The sequence below is a fragment of the Aulonocara stuartgranti genome, assembly GCF_965226115.1.
Source record: "Aulonocara stuartgranti genome assembly, chromosome: 2".
Taxonomy (NCBI): Eukaryota; Metazoa; Chordata; class Actinopteri; order Cichliformes; family Cichlidae; genus Aulonocara; species Aulonocara stuartgranti.
This window is the reverse complement of record NC_138940.1, coordinates 20,320,145-20,332,188: the sequence shown is the minus strand read 5'-3', so window position 1 is coordinate 20,332,188 and position 12,044 is coordinate 20,320,145. Positions and strand designations below refer to the sequence as shown.

Genomic DNA, 12,044 nt, shown 5'->3' with positions numbered 1-12,044 from the left:
CTTTTGTCATGTGATCAGAATCAGAATCAGAATCAGAATCAGAATGGGGTTTATTGCCAAATGTTGAGCAGGTTTACAACATTAGGAAATTGCTGCGGTGCTTCAGTGCAAACATGGTGTCATAAATAACACTTAAATAGACATGGAAAAAATAAAAGTAGGGATAAGAATTAAAAGTGCTACGTGGAAAGATATGTGCATGAGATATACATGAGATATATACATGAGAGTAAGAATTAAGAGTGCTACGTTGAAAGATATATACATGAGTGCAGGTGGTGATCAGTGCCAAACATGGAATGATACAGTGAACACAGCGTAGGGTCATGTGTTAGTGGCGGGGACAGTCATATGGTTATTGTTCATGTGTCCAACAGCAGAGGGGAAGAAACTGTTCTTATGGCGAGAGGTTCTGGTGCGGATGGACCGGAGCCTCCTGCCTGAGGGGAGCAGGTCAAACAGACTGTGTCCAGGGTGAGAAGGGTCAGCTGAGATCCGAGCTGCACGCCGCAATGTCCTGGAGGTGTACACAATGCTGTAGGTTTGACACTTCATTGTGTTGCAATGGCCCAAAGTCCAGACCTCAACCTGACTCAACTGTTTACATGCCGTATCTCTCACAGAGGAAACTTTAATATCACCTGTCAAAATCGCACTTGTTTTATTCTGAATTTTACACACAGGAATAAGATCATTGATCCAACTGACCAAATCATTCACACAGCTGGTTTGAAACGTTTGAAGAAAATTCAGGTCAGCTGATGGTTCAGTAGTATTTGCTTTAAAAGCATATGTGTGGATATAACCTGTAACATAATGCTACCACAAACACACCCGAGATCGTATGTAGAGCAAAGTTGCACCAGCAATGTCTAAACTAAAGCATTATGGAAAATTACATGGGATAAATTATCAATATGTTTAAGGGACAAGTAAAGAAGTTCAAGCCTCACAAATAACTGAAGTCATTTTATGAAAAAAAGCAGTCTTGATAAATGATTACTGAATTTTGAATTTGCCACAATAAAAGACACTTTCACATTTGATTGGATGTAGAATTTCAACCTCCTTATGGAATCTTTATTTTTTCACTGGCTTTGATTTTCTTTTGCTCTGCAATTTAAAAAATTAAGAAAATTCCCCTAAACTGATCATATTTTCAAAAACTGATGGCGCGGTCCTTTAAGCACAGAACTTTAGTAACGTTGTTACTTCGCGCCTCTGAACAGGAAACAGAACCCATTCTGCGTCCTCGGGTCTCTGGAGCTGAAATTTGCAAGTCTTGTTTTCTTCCAACCTCTAAAAAGCAGAACGGGACAAAGGAACCTGTATCTTCGAGATTGCACATTTCTACCCTCTTTTCGACCAAACTGGTCCGGCTCTGTGGAAAATATCTGCTGGCACAAATATAGTTTTGACCACAAGAATTCTTTTTGACCAACAAAGTAAAGGAAGTTATTTTAGCCTCGTTTCTCCTTATGTTGGAATAGTTTGGTTACACGGATATTGACACTAAACTCAGTTGTCACGTTTATGTTACGAACCTGCTTCTTATACTGTCCAAATTCTATATTCATAAATCCAAGTTCTCCTGTAGTAAGCAAAATTTCATTCAATTACTTTTGTATATATATTTTCTCAGTAATGGGCAACAAGAATAACAACGTGTCGCCTTTTTAAACATTTGAATATACTCCTATAATGTGTCTGAACGAGTAGAGACCCCGGGCGCTTTGTCTCTATGGTATACTAACTTGCATCTTCTCTACTCCTTCTGTGTTCTTGCCAGCCTGATGTTTCGTCTTGTTGTTCTCGTTTTTTTTTTTCGAACTGAAATTATAAACTGAACAGTCAGTCATTCCAGTTCAGTTTGTACAGTAGATATCCAGGGCAAATAAGAGTAACAATGAAATAAGAAGGGTAAATAAATAAAGGAAAGGAAAAAAGAGGGATGTGACAGACTTCATAACAACTTTGTACTTGAAAGTTGTAATTATGACAGCTCGTTTGTTAAAAGCTTCTGAATGAATTTCAATCAATGATAAACCTTTTTTTTTAATTAATTTAAGAGAGTTTAAGTAATATTCAATTTCAATCAAAACAAATTAAATGATGGGGTTGAGTTTTGAAATTTACATTTATGTAAATGAAATTTCCCGATATAAAGATTGACAATGTCTTGTTGTTCTTAATAAAGTTGGATTTTTAAAAAGTGACGTTGTCTTCTCCCGCCCACACTGGGACGGCGTCCGGACCGTCTCAGGTCTTAAGTGAGAGATTTCCTGTTTGACGTTATTTATGTCACAGATGTCATAAAAGCGCATTCTACTGTTTTCTACTGTCTCGTTACAGGGTACGTTTATTTAGGTATGTTCCACTTTATTGGTTTTTACTCCTGTGAGCCGTTTTGTTTCACTTATATGTTTTTCTGACGGAGCTGTAACTAAAATGAAACTGTTTAAAAAAGCAGCGTGGGGATATCAATTTTAGGACTTTGTTCACTCGTCTTTATTACTGTGTAACATTAGCTGTAGTAACAATTTAATGCACAGTTGTCGTATGTTAGGTTTGTAGTTTTTGTCTGCAGTTACATTTTACGCACCTCATCCCAGTGTTGGGGTAATTTATCAAACTCATATCCTGATATTGTCCGGGAACAAAATGAGAGTTTAACATTGAACTTTAGATTTTGTTTGTAATGAAATAGAGATTCATTTTGTCCTTTGTACTATAAAATGGGTGTATATGGTTTTTGTTTCGCTATGAGCTACATCTTAAGTTTGGTTTAGCTTCTGCTTTTTTGTGTGGATACATCAGAATCTGCTTCATGTCAGGCTGTGCCTCCATGCACCCAACAATATAAACTGCATTGAACCAAACAATTAATATTCATGTGAGCAACTTCCTAGTTTGACCTTGCACAGTTTGGCGTGCTCTGTTAGACTGTTAGGAGTCACAGGGTGTTTTGTCCTCTTTCTGTGGTGACTTCTTTCTCTGTTCTGTGCACAGGAACATGGCTGATGGTGACACGCAGAGGGAGGGGGACGTGGTGGATGCCAGCCTCTTCAAATTGTGGTAACTATTGTGCATTACTGCTCACTGTCTGACTCCGCGTACAGTCATATGAAACATAAAGTTTCTGCAGGATGCTGTACAGTCTGTGAAAAACATGCACACCCAATGATTCAGCAGCTTGCAGAACCACGTTTAGCCACACAAGCTTGAAGTAATTGTTTTCTGTATAAGCAAATATTCCTCTACAGTGATGTCCTTATCAGTTCATCACAATTTTGGCTCGCTCTTCTTTGCTACATTGCCTCAGTTCATTGAGACTTTGCAGGCATTTATTTATGCACAGCTCTCTTCGGGTCTCGTTACAGGACTTCGGGTGATTGCAGCACGTTGATTCTTTGCTTTTTCAGCCTTTCTGTTCTAGATTTGCCGGTGCCATCAGGATCATATGAGCCTTAGCTTTAGCTATTAGGCAGATGGCCTCACAGTTCATTTTAGAATAATTTGCTATGCAGAGGAGTTGATGATTGACTCAACGCCTGTCTGCTTGGTGCACAGGTCCTGTATCTGCAAACCAAGCCCAAATCATCCCCCTCAGTCAGCATGAGGTGCTCTTTTTGGTTTTCTCCAGATATGTGAAACCCTGCTACCGTGTTCTTTTTAGAGAGAAGAGGCTTTCTTCTTCCAAACAAGCTGCACTTTTTCTAATTTTCCTGTCATTAACCTTTCATTTCATCATTTAACTTACTAAGTGTTGTTTTTCTAATTTTTCTGAGCATTGCCTGACTCCTGGAAACAATTTTGGCATTGTAGTAACACCTGACCTAAACAAAGATATTTATCTACAATATGTATCTGCACAGTTGTTAAAATGTTCTTCTAAGTATGATGCCCGCTAAACAAGTTCTTAAGTTCTTCAGTGAAGGGTAATCACATTGTTTGTGTGTACACTTTCAGGAAACAAGCAAATGCAGGAAAGGGTAAGACCAAGGAAACGAACAGCAGCAGACCAGAAGCCTCTGACTCTTACCGCTACAAGATGGACTACCCATGCATCGGCACCTGTTTGGTTATCAACAACAAGAACTTCCACCCAACAATAGGTAACAGTGGGTCCATCCTGCCGCTCGGGCCACACTGACTCACACACTAATAGATTTGGCCTCTGCCTGGGCCTTCCTGTTGCCATAGTCACCACTGTGATTGACTACTGCTGTCTTTCATGGAGTTACAGCGGAGAGGAATCGTGCTGTGACAGTTTAAAGAAACACTTGATTAAAAAGACAAAAAGAAACTGGAGTTTGTGTCATTGCTACAAAGATCAGGCTCAGTGTTATCAGTCCAAAGTGTCACAGTCAGGGTGAAGTCAGGATACACGTCCTCTTTGAAAATACACTGAAGACTCTGATGTTTACAGCGCGCTGCCTTTTCGCTGGTGTGTCTCTGCAGGGATGAGCACTCGTGATGGCACAGATGTTGATGCTGCCAATGTTGAGAACACCTTCAGTAAGCTGGGCTACAAGGTCAAAGTGCACCATAACCAGACTGCGGCGCAGATGAAGAAACTAATGCTCGATGGTAAGAAGAGTTTTGGCTCATTCATGTTTACGTGTGTGTGGAGAACGATCCTCCCCGTGCCGTTATGCTGAAGTCAGTTTGTCAGCTGATACTGTCTGCAGCTGGATCATGTTTGTGATTCAGTTTAATGCTCGTTTACTCTTTTTGCACTGTGAAAGAGACACTCCAAATGCAACAGCAGGTGTATGTGCAGTCATATAAATTTAGATAGATAGATGTGGAAAAACTTAATTTTGACCAGGTTTTAAAAAGACCTGATGTTAATGAGCAACTATAGAAACAGCACTCTTAACACCTGAAGATTACGATTTTTTTAAACTATGCAGTTTAAATTATTCAGGATTTATATCTGTTTAATTTCTTTCCTAAATGGTTCCTTGTGATTGTTCAGTCAAAGCTTCATCATCATCATGTGACCCTAAACCTGACTGTAGGGAATAAACCACGCAGAATTTATGCGAAACTGCAGGAACCGTCTGACGATGAATGAATAAATAAACACTTTAAATATATTACATAGATGACTTAACTGTAGTTTTAATAATAATTTGAGAATTGCATCATTTTAAAATGCAGTAAATTGCTGCGTTAACCGCCAGCGCTCTGCACATCTCTGATAAATCGCTGCAGTAACTTTAAGGCCAGCATTTACAGACAGGTCAGAGAGGCAGAGCATCAAATCAATCACACATAGCTGATCGTTCAAACAGAAGGCCAACGACTTCCAAACACAAATATCCGCTCGATGCCGGCTGTGATTCGAACACATGTAAACGCTATTCCAGGATTCAGAGACAGAAAGTATTTACAGAACTCTGTTACAAAAACAATCATTTTCTTTTTCCCCCTTCAAACTTTATGACAAAGTTCAAATGAGGGACTTTTGCTTTTCTCATTTTAGCGCTCATAATTCAGCGGCCGCGCTTCGTTTGAATATCATCGCCTCTTAATGATCGAAGAGATAAGCAGCAAAGCCCGTCTCTGCCTGTCTGTGAAGCCTTCTTAGTGCCATCGGTGTGTTTTGACCTTTAATAAAATGAATCACAAAAGAGTTTTCGATTTTTATTTTACTGTTAAAATCCGTTTTTAAAAGTATGCGGTCCAGAGTATGTTACGAAAACTGTTGTTAATACATCTGCAAATTTTGTGACATCATGTTGAATTGATCACAGAGTGTAACTTACAGAGTAACTTAACAGTAATTCCTTTAAAAAGAAGAAGTTGGTGCAACGATCTGACAACACGCCTGTTTATTTTATTTCAAATTGTCGGTGTTAACAGAAACAACGAAAACTGAATATCAAGCAGGAAAATCTTAAACGTATGGAATTCACATGTCAGGATAGACTGCTTCTTTTTTGTAGTCCTCTAATGTCCCGTTTTTGGGAAGACACCATGAGGTTGCTTCTGTTTGCTCAGTCCAGCCTCAAAAAGTCTGAGTGGTCAAACTATACATTTACAATGAAAGCTTTCAAAAGAATGTGAATTTCAGTTTTATTTATTCAGTATTGAATCTAAACTGTGGCCTCAACGTGCTTTATATTATAAGGTAAAGACCCTATAATAATGCTGAGAAGGTCATCTATAGCTAACTGTCCAAGTCCAAGTTTTTTGGAAGAGAGCGCCATCTCCTGGTGGAACCCTGGAATTTAGTGAAATGGGCGTGTTACAGGGTAAAAATAGATCCACTCCAAGGCTGACCCCTGGCTGACCCCTGGCTGTAAGTGAAAATTTGTGCAAGAACACAAACTGAAGCAAATCCTCAGGAACAGAGAGGGGTACTTTGAGCTGCTCTTTATTTCTAAGTGGATCAGTCCAGAGGATGGATCCACATGATGGCTGAGCACAGCTTTATGCTGGATAGCCTTCCTGACATGACCCTCACATATACTGGGAGCAGGACAGTGAGTACACAAACCTGTGTGTGTGTCTCCTCTTGAATCAGGGATGTTTTGTATGTACAAGGTTACAAAGTGTTAACCCCAACACCATGACGCAAGATCTCACAACCAATTATGAGTTAATCAGAGGCTGTTTGTGTGTTGCCACTGCCCAAGCAACACACCTGAGTTCATTACACTCAGCTGCCCCTCGACTCAGTCAGCTACACCCTCCCCTGCTCCAGAGACATGTGGCCCGTACTCAGGAATAAATCAATCCCACGTCTGTGCTGCTCAACCAGCTTCCTGTTAAACGCCATAACTGACTTTAACCTGCTGTCTTCAGATTTCCAGCCTGGATCTTATCACCCTGTCCAAGTTTCTTACCTTATCTTAAATCATTTTTAACTTGATATGCAAAATGTTAGAACTGAGAATGGTGTTCATTCTTTTTCACGTGGCTGTAAAAGTGAGTTAACAAAGTGAGTTAACAAGCCACCTGCGCCCTCCTAATTGACCAAAGCTTTGTGTTTCTGCTAGCAGTTGTTAGAGGGCCATGCTAACTAACAAATAAAAGCAGACTGGACTGTTTGGGAGTGTGAGCTTTAATAGGCAGGAGCTCCAACAGCGTACATGTACTGCAGAAATATGAAGTCCCTAAAAACCTAAACCTATTTTAGTAGCACTCTTTAAAACAACTGGACTAATAACTCATATTGTTTCCCATCTACTCTGCTGTGTTTCCAGCATCCAAAGAGGACCACAAGAACAATGCATCATTCGTGTGTGTGCTGCTTAGTCATGGAGATGAGGGTGTGATTTACGGCACCGATGGCCCCGAAAGGTTCGATACCCTGGCAAAGTGCTTCAGAGGAGACTACTGTGCGGGTCTGGTGGGGAAGCCAAAGCTCTTCTTCATTCAGGTTAGTTAATTATGCCAGTGTGCTACACTTCTGTGAATACAGTCATGTTTTCATTTGTATTTGATCAAGTTGTAAAATATTTCCATTGATCGTAATTTGCTTTGGAACTTTGATAAGGAGTCTAAACTCACTTTCAATGAGAAAAAGCTAATTACTACATGTTACAACATTTAGACTATGTTCCCTTTCTACAGTTGATGCCACCGTAAAACAGGTGCAGCTAATACCAAATACTAGAGAGCAGTTATCCCCATTTCCTCAGGAGGCGTAGCCTTTTGCCAGTCTTCCTTCTAAATGACAAGTTCCTCTTAATAATGTTACACTGTGTCACTGCACCATCTTGTGGTACGCATTGGTATTACACCCAGCTCTACTTCAACATGAGTCCTGAGACCCAGCCGACTCATTTTGTTTTCTGTATTGGTCAAAATGAGTTCAACTGAAAGATGCTTGTTTTCCTCAGTATTCAGGAGGATGACAGACACAGTTTTTTCCTGAAATTCTGTTTTTGGTTTAGTCCATTCTGGAAAGTTATAACAACTTTTAAACACACGGATGTACACGCCTGCTTGACTGTGACAACCTGAATGCTTTTGGTGCTAAGATTTAAAATACTTGCAAAAAACTGGATGTCTAGCTGTACATTACATCCTCCATCCACCAGAAACATTCAGGTAGTTACGCCTAGCTTATTCCCAGCCACCTCACCTGGAGCAGTCAGCTGGGTAGGGGAGGTCTGGCCATCTCTGCTTGGATTAGTGTACCTGCGACACAGAGATGGATAAGTGACAGAAAATGAATGGATGTATGGAGCTTTTGAAAAAGTACATACAAGCTGCTTTTATCAAATTTGACTGGTGACTTTATACAGATGTTTATACAGATGTTTCAAGATGTTTGCCAAGTGGAGCTTCAAGAAGGGCTTTGATAATATCTGCTTCTCCTTCCTTTTCAGGCATGCCGTGGTACAAACCTGGATGAGGGAGTCATTGAGACCGACAGTGTAGGAGACGAGCAGACGTCTGAGAAGATTCCTGTGGAGGCCGACTTCTTATACGCCTATTCCACCGCTCCAGGTACAAACAGTGTTTTCTGTTATCTTAATAGGCTACATCACATTTTGGCTAAAGGGTGGACTCACATGGAAGGCAGTGGGAAAAGGTGAGCTTTATTTGAACTGATGGCAAAGTCCATAAAAAAGACCAAAAAAAGTGCAAATAATACTTGATCTCCAAAAAATTAAAAGATAAGAAATGGCAGGTAAAACATAGACACTTTGCTAAAGAACACAGGAGAGACAGGGATTTACACGCTTACTACGATAAGATCAATGCTTTAAGCTCAGGATGTAGCCCACATACAGAAATGGGACATTAAAATATATGCCTCAAACATGTGGGAGAAAAAAAGGGGGAAACTATTAGGATAATGACACAAGAGATGTCAAACTAAATGCAAAACACAGGAGACAATGACTACCAAAATAAGAGAGGAAATGAAAACAAGCCACTGAAACAGGGAGATGTGGATACAAGAACGTTATGGGATGAATAACAATAAAAGAACAAACTCTAACTAAGAAGAAAAGAGGAACAGGATACTAATGAAAAAACCCAATGAAAACAGACAGAAACAATATCAAGAACCAGACGACCTGAAGAAAGAATGGAAATAAAAACCCAAAAATTAAACACAACTCTGAAAACTCTGAGTTCAGAAACAGACAGACGTGCCAAATATAGACACTTTTAACTTGAAAAGGCAACTGATGCAGGACAGCAGAGTGTCGTGATCTATGACATAAATCATCATCAATTTAACATTTCTGGACACACTTTAGTGACCACTAAACCTCTGTGATTTTTTTTTTTACAATAACTAGTTTAGCTTTTCGTGGATTTTGACTCTGGAATATCTGTTTTTAATTTGTTGTATGAATAAAATACAACTCTTCATTATACTCAGACATCTTTCATGGTTCATTTTTGAGGTATATTTTTTTCTGCTCCAGTACCATCATTTAGCTAACTGATTTGACTGGGCTGGATATATAATTAAATGTCTTAATACAGCCTTTAGGTGATCAGTCGGCTAAAGTAACAGCTAAGATGACTGTGGCAAGGACCACACACACACACACAGCGTTGTCAGTTTATTCTGTTTATTGTCTATGGCAGTAGATTCTGTTGCTTTGGTGCTCTGCATGCTGGAAACGGTCACTCCAAGGCTGCTGCCACACACACGTTTTTCTGCTCTGCTGTCACTGAAAAAGAACTGAGCCAGCACACCTGTGTTTCAACCACGCCTTCCTGTGAGCTCACTGTGTTGTCCCTCCCCTGCAGCAGGCCAGAGGCCACACCTCTGCCACAATGACTAACAACCGTAACTTACCTCTAAACAATGTGTTGCTTTCTCACTCACTGCAACCTACATGGCTCTGCTTGATGCTGCTGAGTCACATGACCGCAGGAGATCGGAATGCAGTAGAGCAGGGAGGAGGGGCGGAGCAAAGTGTGCCTGCATGAGAGGAGCATTGCTTCCACATGTCTCCTTTCTGATGAATGGGAGCAACTTACAGGGGACAGACAAACTAAAGCATTGAGCGTATTGGGCTAGTATTGATCCAATACCAGCCCCGGTATCAGTTCTATCGATATCTTACTGCATAAAATGATATTAAATTAAATTGAGTACCATGGTAGTAATAATAAACACACAGCTGAACTAAACAGATGCCCTCCCATAGATCAGTGTTTTGTATCAGTCACCAGTCCAGCTACTATTAGTGTCAGGATTGTGTATTATAGTGAACGATCGCCTCCTCGTTGTGTTTTCTAAGAGCGCTAACACTGTCAGTCGTCCTGCAGGATACTACTCATGGAGAAACACAACCTACGGCTCCTGGTTCATACTGATGTTGTGTGAGATGTTGGAGCGCTACAGTGGGAAGCTGGATCTGATGCAGATCATGACGCGAGTCAACTACGGTGTTTCACGCTACTTCGAGTCCTCCAGCAACCTGCCTGGCTTTGGTTGCAATAAGCAGATCCCCTGTATCGTCTCTATGTTGACCAAAGACTTTTACTTCCCCGTCTAGATTTACATGGTTGAACCTCAATCATCTTTGTTCTCCTTGACCAAATGCAAAGTCTGGTGCTGTGCTGCAGCTGATGCAAAGCAGGATGATAATGATTTAAATGTGACTAAACCCATTTGCACAATTGGCACTTAGATTAGTGATACTTTCATTGATTTTAGTGTTTTAGTGTTGGATGTATGTTTGTATTAAAGTGAAAAAAAAACCCCTTAACAGTGTTGCGACAGTTTCCATCTGTATTTTCTGCGCGCTCCGCACGTTTTCGCTGTCTGTCGTAGGTTTATGTTTTGTCGGCCTAACAATGGCATGTTTTTGGACCTCATATTGAGAGTTCCAGTGAACATCTACCAAACTCAGGTTCAACACTTTGAATCATCAGTTCTTTCTGAGCCTTTGAAAATGGGAGGTTATGTGTAAAACATTTAATTCAATACATGTGTTAAAATCCTTGAATTGAAGCTGAAGGTCCGCACTTCAGTCACATCTTCTTTGTTTGACTTAAAGTCCACTCTGGTGGCGTGCAGAAGCAGCAGTCCACACACTCATAGAGCTGACCATATGACAGGCCAGATGTTTTGTATTTTGAACCAACGGTGTGAACATGCAGCCACTAGAGGAGGCCAGAGGAACAACTAACGTGGTTCTCAGAGGCCTTTAATGACTCAGCAGGTTTCAGGAACTGAAACTGTGGCCCAGTTTAACCCTTGATGCACCGACCATGTGGAAGTGCTAATTTGAAAACGAGAAAAGAAATAAGACTTTCTGTTTAGACAGTTGTCAGCTTCTTCTTCTTCTTTTTCTAATTCTTCCGTTTTTCTTTTTAACCGTCTGTATTCTGCGTAGAAGGCAGCTTCTGTCCGGGGCCCACTGCTGTGAAATACAAACTCCTTGGATAGGTTTGTCAGACCCCTCCCCGGGCTCAGCTGTGTGTGTCACAGAGATAACCCTGACCCCGTGGAGAGCTGGCACACACTTTCCATTTGTTGAGGATCGAGTGTGGAGGTTGGAGCTTCTCAGACATCACGTTTTCCATTCCCAGATTTTGACAAAGCTGTTTTCTCTTTGCTGTAAACAGAAACAGTGTGCGGAGTGACTCACCGGCAGAACAAATAACACCAAATGTAACAATCATAAACGAATGGGGAAATTCAGTACGTGTGAGTGTGCCAGTGGAAGCCTTATCTTCAGAGTTTCCATTAAAAACAGACACATGTCATGCATACATGCTGCTGTGTTGGGAATCTGTCGATCTGCTGCTAGCTTGCAGACATTTTCATGTGAAACTGCACAGCTCAGTTTCGATTCTTCTTTTGAAAGAATGAACGGAATCACTGCGTGCACTACTCTAAACTGCAGCTTGACTCTGGGCCACAGCTACACACTTAGAGGAGAAACATTACAAACGTGTCCTTTCCACACAACGGCAGGTGTGCTGCTGCCAACCCCTTAAACACACACACAATTGTGAGAAGTTTCTAGTTTCGTTTCCAGTTGCAGTGGCGGAGAAAGAAGAGGAGCTGTGGGGGCGACGAAGGGAGAGAGACACAGAGGAAG

General features: G+C 40.8%; 1 protein-coding gene across 3 annotated transcripts; it reads left to right on the top strand.

Moving 5' to 3' along the window:
* Window positions 1-51: 51 nt before the first annotated feature.
* Window positions 52-10,703, top strand: LOC309688093 (caspase-3-like). Of its 3 annotated transcripts, none has more exons than XM_082503536.1 (7): window positions 52-537; window positions 3,010-3,075; window positions 3,970-4,115; window positions 4,462-4,590; window positions 7,218-7,393; window positions 8,349-8,469; window positions 10,261-10,703. In XM_082503536.1, the coding sequence occupies exons 1-7, from the start codon at window positions 533-535 to the stop codon at window positions 10,488-10,490; spliced, it is 873 nt and encodes a 290-aa protein (XP_082359662.1). In that variant the 5' UTR covers window positions 52-532; the 3' UTR covers window positions 10,491-10,703. The 3 variants fall into 3 exon arrangements, with proteins under 3 accessions (XP_082359662.1, XP_082359663.1, XP_082359664.1); XM_082503537.1 differs by lacking the exon at window positions 52-537 and adding an exon at window positions 2,264-2,367; XM_082503538.1 differs by lacking the exon at window positions 52-537 and adding an exon at window positions 2,299-2,353.
* Window positions 10,704-12,044: the final 1,341 nt, after the last annotated feature.

Bases quoted from the DNA above. Each gene is read 5' to 3' on its own strand.
- LOC309688093 (XM_082503536.1), top strand. The intron at 4,116-4,461 runs GTAACAGTGGGT...GTGTCTCTGCAG, and splicing joins GAACTTCCACCCAACAATAG to GGATGAGCACTCGTGATGGC. The intron at 8,470-10,260 runs GTACAAACAGTG...GTCGTCCTGCAG, and splicing joins CGCCTATTCCACCGCTCCAG to GATACTACTCATGGAGAAAC.